The following is a 27,235-nucleotide window of genomic DNA, read 5'->3' as shown; positions in this document are numbered from 1 at the left end:
AGAAAAGGGAACTATGACACATAAATGCTGCTTAAAATATTTTCCTTCTCAAATCAAAAATGGAGATTGTTGTGCTACATAATTCTGTGACGCAGTCTTATTATGGTAATGTAAGGTTAGCGAATAATAGTGGTAATGATAAATAAGAGGCATGTGTATACTTCTGTTTATACAGGTGATCAAAGTCTCATGTTTTGTTTTTGTTTTTTTTAGGAAAGTTTATGTACAATTTTACGAATGAGTAATTTGTTGTGTTTTGAAAGACAAAAAAAAAGCAACCAAACAAAGGCCCCATGATACATTTTATTCAATTCACAGTATAGATTGGTCTTTCTATAAATCTGATCGGCACATTCCATTTTCCAGTGATTAACCAGACGTGTAAACATTCACTCCATCCTTAAAAAGTTATAACGGGGTATTTTGCATGGTATGTCTGAGGAAATAGTGTTTATTTTGGCACTAAATAACTGCCTGTTCTCAGCTCATACTACCATTATACTACCATTTTCTGAATGCTTCATTTTAAGAAAATGTATAATATAGTGTGTTATAAGTATACTATATGTAACCACGGGTCCTCTATTACCATATGTATACCTTCCTCCATCAGTTTTAACAATACAGCTGAATTCTGACAGTTAAAACTGAATCCAGTGCCAACAATACACACTTTGTCCATTATGTTATTGCACAAATCATGATTTACAGGTTGCAATTACAGTTAACCCAGGGTACCTACAAAACACAAGGATAATCATATACATTCCATTACATTTACAATCAAACATACATTCCATTACATTTACAATCAAACAATACCTAAGGAAAAAGAAAGAAAGAAAGAAAGAAAATCTTATGTGATCATGTTAAGCCTATAGTACAAATGGTCAATTCCCCATAAACTAAAATATATTTCATTTTTAAAAAGTTCCTGGACTTAGATGTGTTATATATTTCTATATGTTATATATATATATGTTATATATTTTTATATGTTATGTATTTATATATTATATATTTCTGTATATACAGCTCTATACAGGTTTTACATACAGTTTGCATTCCTTGTGTGTAAAAAAGAATGTTGCACTTGTTAAAGAAGCACATCTTAAAAATTCTTCAGATTCCATTAACATATATAGGTATATAAATCAAAATAAATTATAATTATTGCTTAAGGATTGTGTTGTACATAGAGTTTAAAGAGCCTCTGTATGTATATGTGTGTGTGTGTGTGTGTGTGTGTGTGTGTGTGTGTGTGTGTGTGTGTGTGTGTGTGTGTGTGTGTGTGTGTGTGTGTGTGTGTGTGTGAGAGAGAGAGAGAGAGAGAGAGAGAGAGAGAGAGAGAGTTTGAATTCAGTAATCAGTGGTCAGTGGCTCACTGACAGGTAGATTTTGGTATACACAGTGCTTTTACTGTTGAATAGAGGATGCTATACGCTATACTACTAACAATTATGCATCCATTCCCACACAGTCCAATGACTTTACTCATGTATTACTCAAAACAGTAAGTTCCTGAATCAGCTGCTGTCACCCCCTCATTTATGCTGACTCTACAAAATATTGTTGAGGAGTCTGCATGTTGAGAAAGAGATTGTATGTAAAGGAAGTAAAACATGGAACCATATACAAGATGACCAATTTGTAAAAAAAAAAAAAAAAAAAAAAAAAGGAACATGGAATCGTTTCGGTTTTAAAATCCGATCGGCTAATTCACGTTCAACGATGTGGTAAAAGTCTTGATATACAAACACCTATAATTAATTCTGTATTAATGTGCCAGATTTTAAACCAATCAACCAGTTACACTTAAATCATTGTTCTGTCCATGGAATACTCTAATATTTGGCTGTTATATTTCTTAGCACCAAAGCTTTCTGTTAACGGACTACATTGTGTGGTGGAAGATTTGTTTATTATTATTAATAATAAATTGCATTATTTACTGAACACTGAATTTTAGTATTCTGTTTTTGCTGCCATTAGGAATAACATAACATAACATAAGTAAGGAATAACACAGGGCAAACCATGCTCTTATATGGAAATAATGTACATTGGACTGCCACTACCCCCCTTTTTTCTAGACACTAACATTTTTAAAATCATAGAATTTCTCATTTTTTATAGCCTAACATGGGATTTACATTTATATAATTTATAACAATTTGTATGAATGATTGTTCTTCTGGTTCATTTTGGGTTTATTCACTAGGGGGCACCATTCTTTTTTAAAGTTTAGGATTCAAGGCTCCCCAGTCATGTAGTGTGAGCAGAGAATATAAAGCTAAACACTTCTTTAACTCATAATCATACTATATTACAAATATAAGACAACGGGCTGTGCAATATATCATTTGTAAATTATTACAATAGTTGACATTGGAAATACTGATCACAAAGAAGGTGGCTATATGCAAATTAGCACTCTAATACATTCATAAATATTTTCTTGTATGCTTTGAGCAAACTGACTACCCTTGGATGTTCCAGATGCACATTTTTGTGTGGGGTTTGATGATTCATAGCATCCGCATAATCCAAGCAATGAATATTAACTACTGTAAAACCAAACTTTTTCTGTAACATCAAGAGTTTATCTCTGTTTTATATTGCAATATATTGCAATATTCAAACAGTGATGAACTCTTGATATAACAGAGATAAATAACACAATTTTAATATGATGGGAATAATCAAGTTTTATCCATACTGTACTGTTCCTACATTTATGGAAGTTGACATACATTCTGTTTCAAGTCTGTCAAGGTTTCTGGGATTTCAGAATTTTTAATTTTACTATTATTATTATTTTTTTTAAACTTTATATTAGAAAGTGTTCATACAATGTTCCTGCAGCATTTTAGTAAATACAGATGTATCTATATTGTTATTTTTGTTTAACAAGGAACATTATTGCCATAAATGTTTTGATAACATTGCAGAAACCTTCCCGGAAGCTTACTGAAAGTTCTAATAATGTTCTGTGTTAGCTGGGAGAATACTGATCCAGTGAAATTGCTGATAAAAATCTAAAAGTCATTTGCAGTTATGCCTTCATTTTGACCTTCTTCGTTAATAGTGATAGTTGTTGCTATGGCAGTAACATAGATAGGAAACAACAAGAAAGAGCTCTTCTACACTCTGGACATGAAAACAATGAACACTTTTCCAACATCTCATCTCACCTCAGATATTTAAATATTGTATATATATATATATATATATATATATTGCATATAATGTATATATAAATATATATATATATACATACATATATAGGGTATATTACAGAACCCATTTTGGCAGCTATAAATTTGCCCCACTTTGTGGGTATATGAGTGTTTGTTGTGTGTTTATGAGTGATTGGTGTGTGTATGTGTCTATCCAGTAATGTTAAGTGCTGGTACTGTAAATTCTGTTGAGTTTAGTGGTTTGGCCCAGTCCGGGTAGGTGTCTAAGTTGAACATTTGCAGCCCCCATGTGTTCATAGCCAGGGATACACACATAATCCCCAGAATGTTCATCATAACTCCTGTTTTTGCCTGTAAAAAGAGCAATATAAAAAGGCTGATTTCTAAAGGAGCAATGACTTTCCAAAGAATAGGAAAACAGGAAGAGAAACTATGGCAAATATGATTTCTGGATTTCTCCAAAGCTGGTTTAAAAACATTTTTACTTATTTCACCTACAATGCATGACAAAAGCTCTATTGTTAGGTTTGCATTATTTTTTTTATGAGGATCCTATGAAAATGGTTGTTTTTGTTATAATTATGAAGCTTACAATATGCATGCAAGTTCATTGAAATGTAATTTCACAGTATTACAACCTATTCTTGAGATGTTTTTTTTTACTGTGCTTTGTCAAGTTTTGAACTTCAACGCTGTTTTGAAGTTTTAGTGCTTTAGAGTGCTTTAGAGTGCTTTGTTAAGTTGTTCCAAGACCAGTTTGGATATGTGTCATTTTATGACTTGGATAAGAAGTTGTGTAGGAGAACTTGTTCTTACATTTGACTAATTTTACCCAGAAGAAAAACTCAACAGAACTCCAGAGGGGTTTGTTGCTATAATGGAAACTTGACAACTTTAGAAATCATTAAGGTCTTGCAGTTTGGAGTTTGTTTAGATACACTATAAGAGTATGATATTTCTGCATGACCAATTGAAACATGATGCCAATATGCCAATGGTTATTTGTGGATCTAATTTTCTCAATGAGTCTTTTGTTGCATTACTCACCATGTCTTTGACCATGAGGTGTCCAGAGGCAAATGCGATGGAATTGGGTGGAGTAGAAACAGGAAGCATGAAGGCATAAGAGCAACCTACAGTTGCTGGAATCATAAAGTACAGAGGGTTCACCTTCACATGGATGGCCTGTGAACAACAAATATCAGATGAATGACCGCTGCTTCTATTACAAGTGCCACAAAAAGGGCTGGATATCAAGCTGGATATAAATGAATTTATTTGGAAATCATTCATAAGAGCATTCACACAAGAAATATATGGTATGAAAGGTATTAACTTCACACACAAATTAACTTCAGATCATGTAATAAGCATGTGTTTTTGCAGTTCTAATGTACGGATTACATTCACAAGTTTAAAATGGCTTATTTATTTCAATTACACACATGCATTTTGTGAAAATGTTGTTAAAATAAATATGTAATTTCATATGAGTTACTTAGCAATCCATAAAAGAAGCCAAATAAGACTAGCTATTCAATGGCTGAGCTGCATTACTGTAAAAAATTATGGCACTCCACACTGATAGGAGGCTCTCTTAAACAGTTCAGTTATCATTTTGGAAATTATACTAGTAGCTGTCTGTAAGATTTGCTTATGTCACAGGTGATTGGCATTTTTAATATAGGTACAAGGAAAAATCTGTTTCATTGAAAAAGTTGTAAAGTTTTTTGTAAACAAAAATTTTTTGTTCGGTGTTGGCTATGAAAATGTTTACAGGTAATTTTACTAAAAAGGTTATTGTTGGAATTGTACCATTCAAACCCAATTGTCACTTCCATCTTTGAAGTACGCTGAAGTGAACTTGTTAATTGCTGTAGGTTTTAGGCAATGATGCAGTCACTCACCAGTTCAGCAATGACCGGAAGGAAGATGATGATGGTGGCGGTGTTACTGGCGAACTCCGTGAAGCAAGCAATGAAGGCAGTGATGAGCATCACAGCTACCGGAGGAGGAACCTTAACTAACGGCTGCAAATGTCTTCCGATCCACACAGCCAGACCAGATTCCTGTCAAAGAACAAACGGAAACAAACAGAACTGAGCTTGCATCAGTGAACTGGAAATGAAAAATAGATACACTACCAGTCAAAAAAAAAACTTGACTGAAATGTTTCTAATGTTTTGTAGACAAAAATATAATTGTGCCAACATATTAATTTCTTTCAGTATAATACTAACATTTTAGTTAAAAAAAAAATATTTTATTAAATGAATGACTTGGAGCAAACTATTCCGAAAAGCAGCCAATAAGAGTCCAGCCTAGGTGGGAACTCCTTTAATACTGTTTGAAATGCATCTCAGGGAAATTCCTCAAGAAATCAGCTGAAAAAATGCCAAGAATACATTTCTGGAAATTCTAGGTAAAAAGGGTGTCTAAATTATTTTGATTAATTTTGGATTTTTTATCACAACATAATTCCCATAGTTCCATTTGTGTTCTTCCAGAGTTTTGATGACTAAAATGTGGAAAAAATAATGATAAAAATAAAGAATGAGTGTGTCAAACTTTTGACCGGTAGTGTACATGACCTGACATGAATGCACTCATTGAATGCGCTCACCTGCATGTTCTTATAGGTCTAAATAATTTTCTGTTCATTACGTAGTAAGCAATGTCCTGTGTTATTTTGATTTTATAAAATTAAAAAAAAAAAAAAAAAAGTTTTCTTTTTTCATTTTTTTAAAGCCAAGTTGTTTGAAAAATCTTTTATGGACTAAACATTTTAAATTGGCCATTTGTAGCTGAAATAAAAAAGTGCTTGAGAACAGAAAACATGTTACTACTTAGTAAGTCAGTGTGACACAATGGGAGCAGGAAAGACAGGTAAATATACCTCACAGCCTTTAGCCATTGCAAAGCCTCCACCCAGCAGAAGGATAATGTTCCATGGTACACATTCTTGAACTCTTTTCCAAGACAACAGAGGCACATAAGGAGTGTTTGAGGCTGTAAACAAAAGTGGTGGGGGAAAGGATTCAGATAAAAAATCAAAATGCTGGAATAGTTTAGCTATTTTTTATGGCGCTTTTTTAAATGCCATCATTTTTATGGGCACTTTTCCAAACAATTTGGTTTGGCAGTGAAGCACACTACATCCACTGATTATTTCATACTAAACATACTCACATTATTCAAAAGAAATGGACTTTGCATTTTGCTTTGTCACAATAGTTACAATTTAAACCATACATGTTAATCTCAAAACTTTCAATGAGTAAAGAAAATAACAACAGTCACATGTTTAGTTCAGTGGTAGCTCAGTGGTTAATATGTTGGACTCATGAGTTCAAATCCCAGCCCTGCCAAGCTGCCACTGCTGGGCCCTTGAGCAAGGCCCTTAACCCTCAACTGTTCAGTTGTATAAATGAGATAAATGGATCTCGCTCTGTATAAGGGTGTCTGCCAAATGCCATGAATGTAAATGTAATTCTCAAACTGCTGCACAAAAGGTACATTTACTTGAATGTTTTAAATTCAAAGCTAACTCAGCATAATGGTGTAAAATGGTCGATTTTAAAGTATACCAAACTGGAAGAGTATTATGAAATGTATAAAGAAGTGGGCCACCTTTGTGTGAGATTACTGTAATCTGTTAGGAACAGTGGCATTACAGTGTGAGACCTTGGCAGGACATGATAAGCTAACTCATTAACATTCCACATCTTATTTACTGTGGCTCCCAATGCTGCTCTCAAACTAGCCCTCTGGAAGAACATCTAAAAACCTCGAAACTTAAATCTACTGTGCTAGATTGTCAGTCAGCATTCCACTGAGGCAAGAACAAAGCTGTGAAAGTATTGTAGCAAACCTACTTTTATTCATTCAGAAATCTGCATTAGTATAACACTGTGATTTGTACTAAAACGCACACTCCTGTCAGAATTGTGCAGTTATAGAACAAAAATCACCTTCTGGCCAGTTAGATGAGAAAATTCACTTAACTATTTATATACCACAGTACTGTTCAATTTTTTAATCTATGGGAGAACCATTGGTGTCAGAGCTGTTTATAACAGTGAGTGATAGCAAGAATTACCTTGTCTTGAGGACATTCCCTAAAAGGTGAAAGGGTTAAGAGGATCCTAACTTTACGATGCTTTTAAGAAACAAGCCTGTTTTACTCAAGCTATGGCTAAGGTTACTTGGAGCTTGTCTGGCTTATGTTCTGACCTCTAGTGTTCAGCCACCAACGCAGCGATGGACACTTGGAAGGGAAAAAGAAAAGGATGGAGATGATGATGACTCCGGTAACAGCATCCGACACATAGCTTTAACCATGAGAGAGAGAGAGAGAGAGAGAGAGAGAGAGAAGGGTGAAAAACAATTTACATAATGTTATTTTATATATATATATATATATATATATATATATATATATATATATATATATATATATATATATATATATATATATATATATATATATATATATATATATATATATATATATATATATCTCTTCAGCACACAGGCTGTTTCATAAGCACCGCACATTAATGGAAACCTGACCTGTTTGGGTCCATCTTGATTATTAAATCACCTGAAACACTTTTGGTGCCATTTCTTCTACCCTTTTCCCTCTATCTTCCTGAAGAATAGATGATGAGGCTGGTCTTTGTTTAAGGTTACAGATTTAGTAACTCATATTAGGTGCTGAAATGTTCAAAATACCCAAGATTAGCTGAAAGGATCGTAATCATCAGAGTGTGCTTTTGTCCTGAACCTTTTATTTCTAGCTAACCTCAGTACACATGCTGCGCTCCAGTGTTAATGCAGCTGATGTTCCTGTGGAGACACTTTTGTTCTCTTCCTTCACTATCATCATTCATGTCTGCGCTTCTCCACATTTTTGGCTATTTGTTTACATTTAAAAATGCACTGGTTTCGTTCATGCTGGGTTTAAATAACAACATGCCCATTTTCATAAAAATGTCTTTATACCTATGTTCTCAGACAAAAAATAGATGATACTCTACATTGTTGCTTATCACCTTAGTCTACTTGAGTCGTGCTTCTTTTATACTTCTCATTTGGATCTTTACTTGTTAATGTATTTTTCAGAACTAATTAGAATACAAACTGTTAGAAGTGCTGTAGTACACATTTTATATTATTCAAATCAAATATATAGACTTGATCTTTTGTCATAGTAGCATATATCAGTGCATATCAAAGTTAACCATTTACACTACTATTTTGTTTCCTTTTTAAGTAATAAAGCACAAGGCATGCTGTTATGGGAAAATAATCAATGATGAGGTGTTGCAAAGGTGATTATTTTCCTATAACAATATGCCCCATTGTGTTTAATTCCTCTTATACTACAGCATTTTGCCAACAATAAAATTTTTTGAAGGGCAGCACATCATATTTGTAATCCATTCTTGTGGAATGTCCACAGATCAAGTTCCTATTATCACTCACACTATAAACAAAAATTCCTTCTTGTTCTCTTGAAGTAAATAAGACAGAACTTTTGTACTTCTTTTGCATTTTTAGTGTGTATCATGACTTGGAATAGTGTATGTAATAAATCTTTAAAACTAATTAAGGTACATTTATGGTCACTGGGTCACAGTATATACTGTATATACAGTATACACACTCGCCAATGGCAGCAGAGCTACCATGTAAGGCGCTAACTTGCCATCGGGAGCAACTTCAGTGTCTTGCCAAAGGACACTTCGGCATGTGGAGACATGTGGGCCAGGAATCAACCCTATGGTTAGTGGACAATCCGCTCTAACAACTGAGCCACAACCGCATTCTTTGTGACAAATACAAGAGCAAATATAAAAGGCCTGTAAAAACATGAACGTCTAGCAATGAGGAAGTCTAGAGATGGTGTTTGCGAACATGAAAATAAATTCAAAGCCTTTGCATTATAAACTGTAACTAATATAATAGCTTTTATGTTGTGTTATACATGTAATGGATCTACATAATAAACCCATGATATTGCAGTCCCAGAAATCAATATAGTTTACAAAATTATTTACAAATAAAAAGAGTACAATTTGTGATTGCATATTGTATTCACCCCCACTGCTATGAAACCCCTAAATATGTTATGGTGCAATCATATGCCACATAATTAGTAGAATGGAGTGAGCCTGTGTGCAATTACAGTGTCATGTGATCTCAATATAAATACACCTGTACCTGGAAGACCTCCAAGTTTGTTAGCACCACAAAACCCAAGGAGCAATGAAAACAAGTTCAGGATTCTAATTTAAGGGTTTCATACCAAGGGGGTTTAATACTTATGCAAATACAACTTTTACTTTTTTTATTTGTGAATAATTTTACAGATTGATCTGTAAAATTAATATTATGGCCTATTTTGTATAGATTTTTGGCTAATATTCCCAACTAGTCCATTTCAGTTCTAGGTTTTAACACTACAAAATATTTATTCAAGGCAATGTATATAGTGAAGAGCCTGAAACTTTCTCATTCTTGTTTTCTTCTCTTTGTCTCTGCCCTGAGTCTTCTCTTTTGGTAAATCAGGCAAAGTGAGTGTGGACCGACACCCTGCTGTCAGAGAAAGGCCAGTTTATTGGAAACTATATGAGAGCTGGACCCCTGCACGTCCCTGTCTCTGTTCATTAGTGTGTTGGGGAGAAGAGAAAGTAAGGCGATGAGGTGATAGGTGATTGACACACTCTGTGAACTATTCTCAGATCCTTTCTCCATGATATCGAAATGTGGTCAATTTCCAGTCATTTTGCAACATGAAGTTTCAGCTGATTTTCCCAGGTTTAGTCATAGCAAGTTCCCAAAACAGAAGAACCATGAACTGCCTCTAATCTATCATAGATTATGTTTTTTTCTTCTTACAGCATGTTCACTCATTATCTCTTTTATATAAAATGTACCATAATAATTATAATAATTATAATTCTAAAAATCTTCCAATCTTTCTAATATGTTAATCAAAACAGCTCTGGGTAACATTAAATGTGAACTTGTGACTGGAAATACAATGATTTTAAAAAGTGGAAGCGCACAATAATATGCCATAATAAAAAAGTCATTTTGCCACTTAAAAGACATAACACATCTAAAAGATGGATGAGTTAAAAAGAAGGAAATAATTTAAATACAAAATAATTTATGTAAAATAAAATATTGCAGAGTTTTTCATGTGTTGCTTGTGACCTTTATCAATGACTATGGATATTGAAATTCACTGTGTGAGATTTGAACTTTCAAATCAAATAGCTAATTATATAGTTAATATGTTTGCAAAATAGACTTCTATTTTCAGCCCTAGCATTTAGATTCTGTCTTACTCTTTACTGAAGAATACGGACCAGCCTCTGACAAATTTCGGGTCTCTGGTGAACAGGAGGATAGCAAATAGGATGAAGAAGAAGGAGATGGATTTCTCTGCAAAACTGGGGAGGAAAAAAAGATATAACAAATCCAAAAAATGATGGGCTTGTTCTACAGCAACATCACTAAGAAACATGTAATACAATGAATGATATGATGGTATGATATTTGCACAACCACAAATAGAAATACAGGGGTCTATTCCAGAAAGAGGGCTTGAAAAAATCTAAACCTCATCTTGAGCTAATTTACCCAAATTTCAGCCTACGGAGTTTATGGTGTCAAAGAAGAAATTATAATTAGCTAACTTAATCCAGTATAGTTTGCATCAGGTTCATACATGTTCATGGACAATTTTGAAAACAGTCAATAACATAGAAAATGTGAAAATCTATAGATTGAAAGTGGAAAGAAAATATGATGAGAAGACAAAACAAGTCAATATGTAAAATTTCACATTTGCGTAGCCTAGTTAGCCAAAGTGAGGTCCTATAAACTCATGGGTGCGATGATGAATACATATTGTATTTCTGATTAAATTGGCAAAATATTCAAGTGAATTACAATACAAAAAAACACATCATAGAGGTACAGTAACTATTTATTTGCATATTACAGATTAAAAAGGATTTCTCAGTTTTACTTTGCAGCAACTGTAAGTAGCAGTGCGTTCCCACCACCATTTTTCAGCCTGAAGAGCTGGCTGTGATCCAGACATAGGCTGTTTATTTAAAACAAACTGACATGCTACTGATGTGTGAAGCTCTACATTATTAGAAAAAAGGTCATACCTACCTTTGTTTACCCTCAGTGGAAGTGGTGTAATGCCTCTCTCTGAATCTGAATCTTTAGTGCTCCAAATATCCGTATCTGTATTCAGATATAAACCCATGGGCATGGCCTAAAGCAGAAGGTTTTTGTTTTGTTTTTATAATATGAACCCTAACACTATGTCCCTGGAAATAATTAAAAACACTTTTTTACAAAAAGTAGAAATGCCAGCACTGGTGGCATGGTCTGTGAATTCTGACTTTGAGGTTGTTCCTCAACCTCACTTTCATCACTAATACATAATTGTATACTAGTACATAATTGGTCTCAACTAAAGATGTATGAGGGACTGTTTTATATATATATATATATATATATATATATATATATATATATATATATATATATATATATATATATATATATAAAATGGCACACTTATATAGCGATTTTATCCAAAGCTATTTTCTATTTAAATTCTGCTTGCAATGTCATTATTTTGTTTGTGATATAACAAAGTTAGTTAGCTTTAATTCCCAAAATATAATCTCCCTGATCCTGACCATGCAGTTACTAAGGGTCTTGTAACTGCATTGCACATTCATGTAAAAAACACAGTCTTTTTTTGTCCTGTGAGCTTTTTTTTAAAATTTTGCATGAAAGTAAAGACCTCCCACTCTTGTGAATTTTATGCTGTGTTGTAAACCTTTGAACCTTTCTGGCAAGCTTTATAAATAAATAAATAAAAAACAACACAAAAGGAGCCTACTACTGATATCTGTAATTGAATCCATTTACAACACATTACCTGTTCATTCCAAATAATGTATTTGTATTCAGTTATATGGGGAACCTGCAACAATGTTTCTCTATCACTTTCAGGACACTAACAATGGTTAATTATACAAATAGTATAAGTACCTTTACAAGTGCTTATATTAATGACATCTTTTTATGTCCCAGAGGAACAAAGAAAAATAAAGCTGCCACTGACAAAAAAACACAACATAAGATGTTCAATGAAAGGAACCATGATCGGATCTTTTTCGCCTTTTAAACTGCAGACATGGCTGGGTTCAACTCAATCTAACCTGCCATTTCTCAGGCTAGTTTCAACTGTCTAGGTAAATGAACAGGACTTCATCTAATCCTTGCATCTGCAACAGAAATATCTGCATTGTCAGGAATTTCCAGCTACTTGATTTGGTTAACTCACAAATCCTGTTTTCAGAAACAGACCCCAGAAGATTACAATACAGATAAAGCTGGTGGTATGCTCAAAAAGAATGCACTGTTCCAAAGACACCACAGTCCAACTTGTTTTCTATTGATTCAAAGGTCAAAGTTCACATAGATAAAATCAGCACAAAGGAACCACTATCAGAAGCAAATGCATTTCATGTCCTTTCTGTTTCAGTGAAATGGCATTTGTGCTGAAGGTATTTTTTATGTATTTGGTGTAACCACTACTTTGTTTGAAAAAGCAGAAAAAGCCTAGTTTTCAGGCGACTGCCATATCGTTGTAACAAGGGGTCAAAAAAATTAATTACACAACTAAACCAAAAATATTGGCACCTCTAAATATTTAGGTCAATTGCAGAGGATGGTCTCAGAACAAGAGATGCTGTGTTTGGGAGTTCTATTTGGAAGCTTGTTCACAATGTGGTGTATGAACTTGCTCAAAAGATGTCTTTTTGAGTCTAAACCTTTTTTTTTTTTAATTGTTTGAAGTATACTGCCAGCTTGAGGTACCAGTTGCTTGATATTAAAGCACTTTATAGTGTAATACAGAGTAATAACTACACTAGAAGCCAAACACTGGAAAGCAACTCCAAAAATATAATTTCAGCAAGTAATGGACTTAATTTTAACGTTGGCAGCAGCATCATACAACGGATTCTTTGTTTTTTCCTTTTATATTCAGCTAACATGGTGTAATTAACTGATCAGGGTGTGTATGAATGAATAGCTAAATAGGCAAATATTTTACAATTACTGTTAGTTTCCATGTTTTTGGCCTGTAGTGTATCCCTAAGCAAAAAAAAAAAAAAAAAAAAATCAACAGTGTCTGTATCTATTTAGAATATCCCAGCATGCATTCTTACGTCATAGGTCCCAGCTTTTTGTAGTCTTCATCAATGACCGCATTGGCCTTGGCTTCAGCAGCTGCACGGTCATTGCGTTTGTTTATACACAATCTAAATACATAAACATGCGCATGCATGCATGCACACACACATACACACACACACAGAGTGACACAATAAATATATAATTAATAATAAATGGAATACATTATTGCATTCAGCTCAGACAAACACAGAATGAGCATTCATGAATTTGTGTGTGGTCATTTGGGGTTGATTGTACCTTGTGGTAATTCCTCCATACAAGAAGGCAATCCAGATCCATGAGACGAGAAGGAAGATGAACATTAGTGGGAAAGCGAAGATGAACCACGAGCCAAAGTTGATCAAGTCACACTCTGGGAAATAACTGCAAAATGGTTCGGTTTCATTTATTGACAAATAATTCACATTAAATCGCTTACTGACTCAATTTTAAGCTGGAAAGTATTAGAATTTATGATTCTTAAAATTTAGGAATACTATCTTAAACATCAAATGTATAATGTAGAATATTAATCTAAACTGTGTACTGTGATTTAAATGAAGGTTTCATTCTATCTTTTAGCATTGTTTAGCTTATTTTCACTAAAACAGAATATAAGCTCAATCATTTTGCTTCAATGTTTATAACCCTAGATTAAGTGAATACGTATAATATAATAAAATTAATCTAAATTTAAATGTAATAAAATTAAATATAATAAATAGAGAAACTGTTATAAGCAAAGACAATTTCATTTGTGTTTTTTACGTCTCTTCCTCATCCTTTTCCATTGCTCTACAATACTAAACTGTTCCCATGCAGTTCCACTGTAAATTATGGAAGTGCAGATTTGCTAGTTTGCAATTTTGCCTTTGCAATTTTGCCTTGATTGTGCAAGCAGTTGAGAAAAATGAAAACTGTCTGCTTGTCCATGTGATAACTTTGTACTATGCTCCAAACATGTTTTTCTTAAAAGAAAATATATAAATAATTGGCTAGCAGATTCTAAATGGGGTGCAACATGCTGCCATAATCCGAAGAGTCTGGGCCACCATCTGCATTATCATTTTTCAGGAAAAAAAAAAAAAAATCATAAAACATTTATAGATTTATATTTTCTACCTCACCCACAGTATAATTTATTTTCAATATTTATACTTTTTTCTTTTTAGAATAACTGGCAATTTAATGTTCTCATGCATAATTTAAAAAAATGTATAAAAACATGGGTTTGGGAATGACACCTTTGAAATGGGCAGCTAACATTTCATTCTAAAACGCCAACATGAACTGGTTTATTTTCTGCACAGATAGGGAAAACAGTAAGCCAAGTTATTTATTGTTGGATACAAAAAAAAGCATGTTGATCATGTCAGCGCGTCCATGATTACTCACCAAAGAGGTGCTAAGGTTAATAATCTCTAGGGATGGCTTAAGAAGTTATTCAGTCTTCTTGAGCTTTTTCCAACATTGTTACTCAAGAACAAGGTAAAAGTTCTCTCTGGACTTTGTCATTTCGATAGGTGGCACTGTGAGTCAATTACAATTTCATAAAAAGCCAGCTAAATAACAGTATGAATGCTGAAATAGAACTACTCACCATTTGCTTAATGAACAATTAGAGATATCCTTCTTCCTCACAGTATTTAACATCATTTTAAACCATATATTTGTAAACCTAATATCACTAACATTAGCTAACATAGCTAGCAGACTAGATGATTGTACTTGCCAAAGGTCAGCTTGAGTGGGATTTCTGTATGATTTGCATTGCCCTGTTCTCACTGGTTTGTTTATTACAAACAGACACCATAGCAATTAAAGTGTTATTGTTCATCATTAAAATAAGCTGAATTAGCTACCTAGCCTAGCACACAGGTAAGAAATTAGGTTTTGCGTCATCCTCTAATCTTGTGACTGGTTAAAAACCATATGTGAAGAATATTTCATAACCTGTCTAAATTTGCATATTTTGTAATGCTTCCTGCTTAAGTATTATTGGAAAAGTATGCCTTTCACCATGACCTTGCTGAGCTTCTGATTTATAAATAAATTTGACCCAAACACATCTATATATTCAGAATCATCTGACCAAGATGAATCAACTGCCTCAAACTGAGTTCATAAAAAAGGTCATTCAGTAGATTGACTCAGAATTGCTTAATAAAGTGTTGATAACTGAATGAGCTGTTGTTAAATTAAAGTGTTCAATGTTAGGGACTCACATGAAGGCTTTTCCATGATGGTATTTTATATTGCAATGACTGATTCTGATTATATGACTGGTGTTTTGTTCAATTTTGGAAAAATCCTCTTTGTTGGACAGTAAATGTGGACAGTAAATGTTGTTGGGCAATAAGTGTGTTTTGTTGTATTGGTTGTTGTGTTAATGCTGCAGTCCAGTATGAGTCTTCTCACACTAACCTCTTCAGCTGTCCGATGAAAATGAGGTTGGGTGCGGTTCCAGTGAGAGTGGCCGTTCCCCCAATGCTGGCTGCATAGGGGATACAGATGAGAAATCCTTTCCACACTTTCAACTGGTATTCTGCCTCTTTCCTGGCCTCGTCCTGACTCTTCTGCTCTATCTTCTCTATTCCGTCAGCGCTATGATGTTAGCATAGAGTTAGCACAGATAGATTCATCCCCGTCCCACCACCCATTTTTCTCTCAAGGTTGGTCACCTGCCAGTTCCCACTCACTCACCAAATCTCCCTTATCATACAACAACTACCAACCGAGAAGGGTGAGGGTTAACACATGCTCCCTCCAAGACACATGAAGCCAGCAAACTGCAACTGCTGCTCATGCTGCATTACAGGGAAGAGTAACAAACTTGGAGAAAAGTGTTATCCACACTCTTCCACAAACATGACCTCTCAGACATCTGCTATTGTATATTGTCTCTGTGATTGATAGAGGACTGACAGTATATCATCCCTTCACCCAGAGACATGAACAATTTTGCTCCTTTGGCTCCTGGCCACAGATGGTTGAAGGACAGACTGATTCTTGATGTCTCATGATCAGATTTGTGTCAGAAGTGAATGAGATTTTCTAAGGCAAGGATCAAATCACTCACTAATGACTTTTGCAACCAAGTTACACTTTAGCCACAATTACTGATTACATTTCATGACTTAACATTTAGTGATGATTTGCCATCTTCATGCAAATACATCTTGACATCTTGGTCATCAATTTTTATATTATTATCTAGTCATCCTGACTTGTCTAGACTTCATGGTATTAGACTGATGAAGCTCAACTCTCAATGAGTAAACCCATCTGTTAAATTAAAGCAGGTAAACTGTTTAATATCTGTCGCAGGTTTGCAGCACTATTCTTTAGTCCGTTACCTGTCAACTGCAGTCAGAGTGTGTTTTTCAGGTAGCAGTACATGCAGCTTCACCTCAGACTGGGCTGCAGAGGAAGAAAACAGTTGTTACTATCAGAGTCATATCTGAAACACTTCAACAGCATTCAGAAAATAACTTCTGTATCCTTGTACATTCTCAAATGTGGTTTAGTTTTTTCTCAATCTTGTGTGCTTAAAGAGTGACATTATGCTGCTTGACGTAAGTCAGTGATCTTTTTGGGCAGAGATGAGACACAGCTTAAAAATTATATGACCATTTAGCTTAGGACTGCAGTGTGTTGAGTGTTGAGAGTGTCATTATGTGTATTTGTGTAAGAATGTGTATGATTAACTTTTTTTTTTTTTTTTTTTTTTTTTTTTTAATATGAAACAGTTCACCTGGAAACATTATTTTAACAGTCATTACATGTTACATTTACAATGAGATAATTATAGCTTAGCATGGGAAGAATATTGAATGGGAGAGCCTAAGTGTTTATATACTTTATAACGTTTATATACTGCATAATATACAGCAAAAAAACAAGTCTATTAAACCTGCTGTCGTCATCATCTTTATGTCAAAGTGAGTACATCCTTTGAAAAGACTTGGTTGGATTTTCAGGGTAATTACATAATGGACTGACACATCAAACTAGAATCTTTTAGCAAGGAATAAAACAGCTGTTAGGCGAAAATAATCCTCAACAATGGTGTGGTGTGATATGACCGAATGTAAAGCCAATAATAGCATGTCCTGATGTGTATTATTCTCTTATCAGGACATGCCATTATGCCATTGGTGAGGTGGTTGTGTTTACCTTCTCTCATATTAAAACTAAGACTATGCTAATACTGAAGAACTTCAAACTTTCAAATATTTTAATAAGTCAATATCTTTGTCCTAAATTGCTAGTTAAGTTATTATAGGTGATTTGTGGCAACTGATATTTGTACAAATAATTAATGATAATTAATTATTTACTCTCTTGCATACCCTCAGGGTCATCTGTGATTTTGCACCTCTCCTTAAGTGATTCCAGGTCTCCAAACAGGCTTTCCAGAATGGCATTAGCAATGGGCAGCATCATGGCAGTTGTAGCAGAGTTACTTAACCACATGGACAGGGAAGAGGACGTGATCATCATCCCCAAAATCAACCTGAAGAAAAAGACACACCTGTTTACTGGTGATTTGGCAGGGGAGGCCAACACAGCTGCACAATCTAATAGAGTTACACTGCTGACTCACTGATCAAAGATAAATCAAAGAACAAAGTTGCTGGATGCCACCTCCATAGTGACATGGACTGTTAGTAAGGTGGGATAAAAAAAAAAAAGTCTTTCTACAAAACAACCCACAAAATGTAATTTTTTGGGTATGCGCACCATCAGCATGTTTGGTGACAAAACTGGCTGCATAGAAGAGAAATCACCTGATATCATGGTGGTGGCTAGTAGTTGTGGGGCTCTTATAAAGATGGAATTATAAACCCTGGAATATTGCATGCCAAAACCTAGTTGCCTAGGGTTACCAGGAGGTTCAGACTTGGTCATAGATAGGACTTTCAACAAGATGCTGAGATAAACACACTCTTAAATCGACACAAAAATGTTTTGCAATGATGCTCTTTGAATATGAACCCTACTTAAAAACATGTAGTCTAAACTGAAGAAGGAAGTCTATATATTAAACCTCAGAATATAAAGCTACTTCTGCTTGATCATATGAGGCTAAAATCTCATTTTTGGGGCAGGCATACCATTAAAATTGGTGACAAATGACAACTACATGCAAGGACCCCCCACCACCAAAAAAAAAAAAGAAAGAAAAATCTTGTGGTGGATCATTGATATGTTAGAGGTGTTTTGTGCCTGGATTATGCTAAGTACCAGGCTATTAGACATGACACGTTCATCTTTAGCAATTAGTACCTGACCTAAATCCTTTGGGAAATGGATGACCTTCAAAAATGCTATAAAATATACAAATCACTACAATGCTATTCAAAATGATTTTACTGCGAACGTCACCATGCACAGTTATCACAATTAATACCGAGACCATCAAGGACTGCCAGGAAGTCTAAGTAAAAAGAAGTTCAGTGTAAAAAGAATGTTCAATGTAATGCTAATGCTACTGTTTATTTTTGTGCTGTGGGGCCCAGATTAGTGACAGAGAACATGGTCAATATACAAATTGCACATTAAATTCTTGGGGGTTTTTTTGTTTGTATTTTTGGAAGACTTTGCTGTTATACTCCTCATAATTGACTACATAGTTCCAGATAAACAAAAGTTTTCTGTGATAACCATAAGCCATCTTGCTGTATTTTACAGAAATCTGACTGAAAAGTGACACTCCTGGTTCACACTGAATGGATTCACTGTCTGTGCATGTACATAGAAATATAACGTCTAACTGTGTGCAGTGATAATAACATGTGAGTTGGAGGTTTTTTGTAAATGTTACATTACACAACCAGGCCACATGACTGCAAACCAGATGCAGTTCCTCTATGTTGGACTTACATCCTGTGGGACTTTTCACATGTTGTGCTGACATTACAGCCACAATGGAACTTCCACTATAACAGCACCTCAAGCCATTAGCAGAACTTGTTCACTCCACCTTGGCAGTGTTTAGACACTGAATGCTGGAGGGACTTCATCTCGCACTGGAGTATTAGCTGTCGTTTAATATCAGCAAAAAAACAAAAACAATGGAAGACTTCCCATGTGAGACACAGGGCCAGAAATCACAGAGAATGTGTAGTTCCACAGGTACATGTTCTGTAGATTCATATAAACAGTACAAGAAAGACCACTGTCAGCTCTTTTGCATAGTCTCGAGTCATTCTACAGATGGGTGACAAATTAAAAGAAAAACCAATATAAAGTGTTTTAGTAAGGCACTGGGCCTCCACATGCTGCCATTCAAACCATTCCAGAAAATCCTGCCATAGCATAACAGAGCCACAGTTTTTGCCTTTAATTTGTCATACAAATGAGCTTAACATGGATGATTGCAGACTTGCCTACTGGCTATCATCCACCCACATCTAACAAGAAGTCTGATGAATAAAACACATGTCCTAGTCATGTAAGATCCCATAAACACCCAGAAACACCATGACCAAATATTACAGTCTTTGCAACATGTTGGAAAGAAATGTGTCACAGTATGTGTTCACTTGATAATTTACCACATGATGCTACATGATCTGTCTGCTTCAGGTGGGCATTTCAATACCCCTTTCAGTGGATTAACATGGATTTGTTTATGGCAAATTCAAGTCTTGTTCTTTGTGAGGCACTCGTCTGACTGGCAAAATGTATTCATTTGCATAAAGCTGACCTTCGCAGAACACGTAGCTCCAGTCACCAGACTGCTAGATCTCCATTTCCCCTAACTGGTCAAGGAATTTGAAAGTTGCTACATTGTTCATGAACTGTTTACAATCAGAATATGCCACCTTTGATAAATATTCTGTGCTGCAGATAAGTTTGTTCCCTAAAATCGACCAAAATCACAATGGGACTGTAGGCTTCTGTTTAAACGTGTAACACTGATATATGGGGACATCACAAGTTTACAGATTCTTCTTGAAATGTTGCCATTTCAAATGCATCAAATATATCACAGCTTTGAATAACGCCACCACTGGCACATGTCGAAGGTCAATATATCTTTACATCCTAAGGTGTCTTAAGCCTGATATAGAAGCTCAAGTGGCCACCAAATGCCAGAACAGAAATTGTTCAATAGCTGTGAACAGAAATCAAACATCTAAAAATTCCAAATAATAAATGGTCAGTGGTTATAATGTTTAAATATATTCACAGATAATAACTGAATTGGCAAACATTCCACATACTGTAAGGAGATCCTTCTTGTACTAGCAATATAAAGGGAAAAACAATTCTCATTTTGTCAATGGATCTAAAAATAAATGTTTCCTGATATTTTAAGAGTTACTGAAGTGTGAACTACTTCATTTAGGATGGTTTTATTATGTTGGAATTTCTTCAGTGTATGCTGACCTCGGTTCCTTATGACCTGTTCTGCTCTCCTGCTACAGTACTGCCAAATAATCTCTGGTCATAGTGTTTCTTATATAACCATGTTAAGCACCAGCAAATTGACACCTTGCTTGCTTTTCACTTGACATATTCTTGTACTGTTCCTGTCCTGTGTAACTTACTGAAGCTATATACATAACCTGAATGTAGAATTACACTATACAGAAAATTGTATATGACTAAAGTGAGAGAATATAAAATGCTTATATAAACCACTTATTAGTAAATGACTATTATGTGTGATTATATTTTATTATTAGACTGTAATTCTTACCAGGCTGGTTTCACTCCAACAATCTTGAGCACTCTGAGGGCGATACGTCTGTGCAAGCCACACTCCTCGATTGCAGTTGCCATTACTAGGCCGCTCAGGAAGAGGAAGTTTGTCTCTAGGAAGTATTGAGGACAAACCTTCTTGGAGGGTAGAATACCCATGGTGGGGAAGAGGCAGATTGGTAGCAGGGCAGTTACAGCAAGTGGGAGAGCTTCTGTACACCAGTATACTGCCATCAAGAGCACCACATATAGACATTTACCCTCCTGTAGGGAAGAGAAAAGAGGGTCAGACAATAAGAATTTGGTCGATAAATATGGATGGGTGGATGGATTTATAGAATCAATTGATATGTTGGGTGGATGCATGAATGGGTAGATGATAGATGGATATTTGCTGTGTAGATAAGATAAAACTTTAAAAAACATTTTAGGTTGCATAACTAAATTATTTTGATAACTTGTAATGTATCATTGTAAATTGAAACAACAGGTTTTTTTAAACCTCTCTCTCTCATTCTCTCTCTCTCTATCTAACTCTAAGTTAATAAAGCTTGTTATGTTACAGAGAAACTACAAAGCCCTCCAGCATGAAGATTTAATATGTCAGAAAACTTAAAGTTACATCTTTCACTATGTTACAAAGCACTAACACTAGACATTCCTTCCAAATCTGAAAAATACACATCCCCCATGGAAAACTTCACCATATGAACAACTACACAGTTTTTGTCTTTCTATAATGATGTCTACCTTACAAGTCCCTCTGTAAGTCATTACTATTGAAAGGATTAAATATCAGAACAAGCACATTAATATAAACCTTGCAGCTGGAACTACTGTCCAATAGAAGCTGTTATGTAAGGCAGTGGTTTTCAAAGTGGGGGCCGGGCGCCTGGGGGGCCTCAACAATTTGGTGTGAAAAATAGATAAATACATGATTTTCTCTTTCTCACTCTCAGACAACCACACACACACACACACACACACACACACACACACACACACACACACACACACACACACACACACAATCAATTCCTAATGTAATGTAATGTAAATATGTAAGATGTAATTATTAATAAAAAAGGGGGATATACTCAGAAGTCTGTATTTTTAATGTGTTTTAAAGACATCTTGCAAAAGGGGGGACTCGGTTAAATGTTAATGCCATTTGGGGGGCCTTGCCCTGGAAAAGTTTGGGAACCCCTGATGTAAGGAATAATACACAACAGTGTATGCTGTTATAAGAAATTAATCAATGCTGAGGTGGTGTGATTCATTTCTAATAAAATCACATCACAACGTGTTTTATTTCACATAGCACTGTTAATGAGTCACACATCCATATTTTAACTTTTTCTTGTTAGAGTTTATTTCATGTCATGGGACATCCATAAAACAAGCTGCTTTTTTCAGGACCTTTCAAGGTACAATATATGCTTTCTCAGACACACCAAGAAAAATGATAAAAATTTTAAGTTCACTCACTCGACATTTAACAGTGTTAGATGACATGAAATACAGCTAAGATGAACAATTCTATTTGTTCAAACCTTGTGCATTCCTCTTGGGCTCATGTAGGGTCAAACTCACACCGAGTTCAATAATTCACCTCTAAACCTCCTGGACTCACATTACAGTTTTTTTTCGATTGCTTAAGCACGATTTTGAAAACAGGGCCTATTTTGTCAAAACACTACACACAATTCATACAAACACACACACAAGTAGCAGAACACCTCAGATTTTCAAAACACTTCATTCAAAACTATACAATAATTTATAAAACCCCGATTTTGACAACGTATGGCGCACACATGGTTCATATGATCTGATTCTGTTTGAACCATTTACACACTACTGTGCTCACTCTAAAACCCTTTCAACATTTCTCCTTTTCTAATGATATAGGTTAGATTTTTTCAGAGATATTGTTAGGGTAAAGTACATGAATATATTGGCCAAACACAACACACAAGATCACTGATGAAAATATTTATGCATTTCCAAAGGTTGCATTTAGCACTGAAAATCAGAATAGAACATGTTCTAAATAGAATACAGTGCATAAACACAGCACAAACATTTGTGGAGACAAAAAAAAACTAAGCATCATCTCTTCGTCTAGCTGGATCTGGCCATAGCACTTTGTCCACATCACAGGCTTTGTCCTCTCTCGCAAGACAGCGAGGGAAGAATCTTCTTGAATGGTGAATCCATCCTTGAACAGACCCTGCATCGATTAGTCGCAGGCCTCCTCCATCGCTTGAACGAGGGGTATCCTGACATAGGGCTGGAGATCGTAAACCTTCCACCGCCATGCCGAAACAAACTCCTCAGTGGGGTTAAGGAAGGGAGAGTATGGTGAGAGGTATTGGAGTGAAGATTGTGTTTGCTGATAAATCCAGTTTTGGACCAGAGCAGTGGAACGGTGGAATAATACACAAAGTCTCAGATAGAGATACACAATTGTCCAAGATAACAATGTATCTCATCTGCTCTGCATCCCATTGGTCTTCTGCTGTGACGATGTTGTGTAGTCTGTCTAAAAACGTGAGTATGTGGGCCGTGTTGTAAAACCCTAATTTGGCATGGCAGTGGAGGACCACATTCTGCATGATCAGTTCTCTCTATGTGATTTGCATCCATGGTCCAAATGTAACCTCTTAACAGAAGTTCATATCTGGTAAATGTTTGTGACCCCAGCTCTTTAAACTCTGTCTAGTGTTTCTCAGATTGTTTAGCATGCATGCAGGTCCATGGTCCTGCCAAGACCTCTCAACAGAACCCCATATCCATTGTGCTTGGGCCCGAGCATGCATAGTATGGTCTCATATCTTACTTTAATAAATGGATGGTGTATTCCGCAGTGGGCTTCCACAACTATATAAGTCTCGTCCCTCTTCCTTTTGCTGTAGGGTAATTTCACAGACATCAATTTAGTATCGATTTAGTCTCCTTTAGACCTATGGATGACTGCAGACATCCAGCTGTGATGGACACCATCAAGTCCATCACAGGGCACTATGCACACACATTGACATGTTCATTCACACACACTTATTTACACCTAGGGGTAATTTAGTGTAACCAGTACACCTACTGGCATGTTTTTGGGAGATGGGAGGAAGCCAGGGAGACCAGAGCAAACCCACATGGACACAAGAACATACAAAACTCCACACAAATAGTGACCTTAGCTCAGGGTCAAACTATAAAGCTCAATAAGAAGTCAGAAACTGTGAGTCACCATACATGAAGAATGATGATGGATACATATATGAATGTACAGTGTATTCAGTGCATCTCCATTTGGCATATAAACATCTTTTGAGCATCATTTGAGATACAGTATATTTGACTGACAAAACACAAGAGATTTCTTCACAACGTGAGTCAGTATGAATGTGTTCACATATTTGACTTCTCTCATTTGATTGACTTCAGATTTATACCTCATGTATGCATGTTGACGATTATTCTCTTTCACACAGGCAAAACATCTTACCATTATCAAATGGTGTGTGTGTGTGTGTGTGTGTGTGTGTGTGTGTGTGTGTGTGTGTGTGTGTGTGTGCATGTGTGTGTGTTAGTTAAAGGTGCAATACTATGTACTTTTCTCACTTGTCACTCATATGTCACATATTACTGATCACATATTACATATTACTAGTCACATGCTGACCTGCAACAAATCCTAGTGACATATTATCATATGGAAAAAGAGTCTAAAAATAAAAAACACAGCCAAACTGTGACATGAGTGTAAAATTCCAGAAAAAGGAATTTTGAAGAACACTCCCACCCTTACACTGTCATTACCATCAGACATAATGGCATATGATTCAAAAGATAAAATCTCTACTCAAACATGAGTTATGAAGCATCACATTTACTGCTTTGCACATGTACCAAACATCAAACATCCCAAGATCTGTTAACTTTTTATTACAAGAATATTACAAGATAAATTTTTAGTCTATTTTTGATGCAATCAAAAAGAAGGATTCAGAAGGCCATATCGGTTATTTTACTGTTTATGATAATGTGGCTGCAATAGATATTAACTGAGTGACTTCACTATACCCTGCATGAAACATCGCGGTTGTAACATGGTGTAACTTTCCTGGATACAAACATCACAAATTATCAAAAAAATAAATAAATTGTTGTTACTAAGGGAAAGCTTGTTTTTATTAAAACAGTTTTAACGTAATCTATGTAGACACTAACGGCTACATTCGCAACGTATTTTAAAAGACCTAGCACTCAAAAAGGGCTGTCACAATGAACAACCACTCCCATAGATAACTATCAAGTAGACTTTATTAGCTAAGGTAAGGAATGTCACAATTTCTGATACTAATTAATGTTCGCCTCACACCTCCAGGCTTGAGGGTTCGATTCCCAAGATGGCCTTGTGTGTGCGGCGCTTGTATGTTCTCTCCGTGCTTCAGGGGTTTCCTCCGGGTATTCCGGTTTCCTCCCCCAGTCCAAAGACATGCATTGTAGGCTGATTGGCATGTCCAAAAGTGTCCGTAGTGTATGAATGTGTGTGATTGTGCCCTGTGATGGATTGGCACCCCATCCAGTGTGTCCCCCGCTTTGTGCCCATGCTCCCTGGGACAGGCTCCAGGTTCCCTGTGACCCAGTAAGGATAAGTGGTGCAGAAAACATACTAATCACTAAGCCATCAAAAAAAGGAAAATGTGCAACATCTTGACTATTCAGTATTCCAGATTTTGCACATTTTCTAGGTCAGTATTTAAGTGTAAGCAAATGTGTGATATTGACCATGTTAACCGCTTTGAACAAAATGTCAGATTTTCGGTAAGGCTTATACCTTCTAATGAAGCTCGTTCTGATTCTGATTCAACAGTTTTTACAGAAACTTGTGACATCTGTGCCAGCTGGAGCGCATACTGTCATTAAAGCAAAAAAATAAATAATAATAAAAAAAAAATAAAATAAAAAAGAGGACCCACCATATCCTAAGGAATTCTGAAATGTATGTCAATATTTCTAAGATTCTATTTTTCACTCAAGTTATTGCTGATAATCTCATTTGTAATTAAAACCTTTGTGTTAAATTGAAAAAAATAAATAAATAGATAAATAAAAACAACCGGAAGCATTTTCCCTAGTGCTGTCAGACTTTTGGAGAAGACTTTTTTGTAATGTTCCCAACATTTGTCATAATGGGCCGTCGACTGTGCGCCTCCCCAAGGAAGCTACAAGGCCACACTGGCAAGCACGGACTCGTGATCTCTAAAAAAAAATAAAAAAAAAAAAAAAAAAAAAAACCGGTCTAAAAACCGGAGCAGTGACATCTACCGCAAGTCTGCTGTGATGGTTGAACGTGAGAGTCCTACCTTTTCTGGCAGAAGGAAGAGCAGCGGAAGCAGTAAGCCTGGTGTGATGAGGAGAACCAGCTGCTTACGGACGCACCAGAGTTTCTTGGCAAACTTCAACAAGTCCATACCGCGAGAAAGCAGTGCTTTTTTCCCCTCCTTTTCTCCAACCGACCTCTCAGTCCGTAGTCTTCACGCCACCGATGATCCTCCTCCACTTTTTATCACGCTTTCTTTGTTGATTTATTTTTTTTAGCACCGTGGGAGAAGATTAACTCTTGGATTACTCGTTAACTCCTCGCGCGTAATAAATGGTGAAGCATGCTGTCGGGATACACGCATACAAAGGTTACAGGTTCGACCCGGGGCACTTGAGTGGGATCAGCGTGGGAAACATTGATTACCGGTGAAACTAACTGTTCGTTTACACAAATAAGCTTTCTGTATGGAGCTCTATTGTTTACCTAGAGGTTGGGTCGTAGAGGAGTATTGCGGAATACGCGCTTGTAGAGATAAGAGGAACAGGGGTAAAAGGATTCGCGTCGAAACTGAAATATCAGTCTGCACCGATCCTTTGGACATCTGATCTCTACACACTGATACACTCTAGATAGCTCATCGCCTATGATATATAGGAATATATAGTTTAGGAACAGGTTCCTCCCTTTCCACGTTGACCCACACACA

General features: G+C 35.7%; 1 protein-coding gene across 1 annotated transcript; it reads right to left on the bottom strand.

The window, feature by feature from the left end:
* Positions 1-283: 283 nt before the first annotated feature.
* slc13a3 (solute carrier family 13 member 3) lies at positions 284-27,212 on the bottom strand. Its single transcript, XM_053680366.1, has 13 exons — positions 26,570-27,212; positions 21,196-21,461; positions 17,837-18,000; positions 16,841-16,904; positions 15,909-16,088; positions 13,743-13,868; positions 13,478-13,570; positions 10,559-10,663; positions 7,434-7,531; positions 6,097-6,209; positions 5,108-5,269; positions 4,248-4,385; positions 284-3,551 (listed from the first exon to the last, which is right to left on the bottom strand). Exons 1-13 carry the CDS (start codon positions 26,675-26,677, stop codon positions 3,390-3,392), a joined length of 1,779 nt encoding a protein of 592 aa, XP_053536341.1. The 5' UTR covers positions 26,678-27,212; the 3' UTR covers positions 284-3,389.
* Positions 27,213-27,235: the final 23 nt, after the last annotated feature.

Source organism: Ictalurus punctatus, chromosome 5 (genome assembly GCF_001660625.3).
Source record: "Ictalurus punctatus breed USDA103 chromosome 5, Coco_2.0, whole genome shotgun sequence".
NCBI lineage: Eukaryota > Metazoa > Chordata > Actinopteri > Siluriformes > Ictaluridae > Ictalurus > Ictalurus punctatus.
Note: the sequence above shows the minus strand (reverse complement) of the source record. Positions and strands in the feature narration are given on the sequence as shown.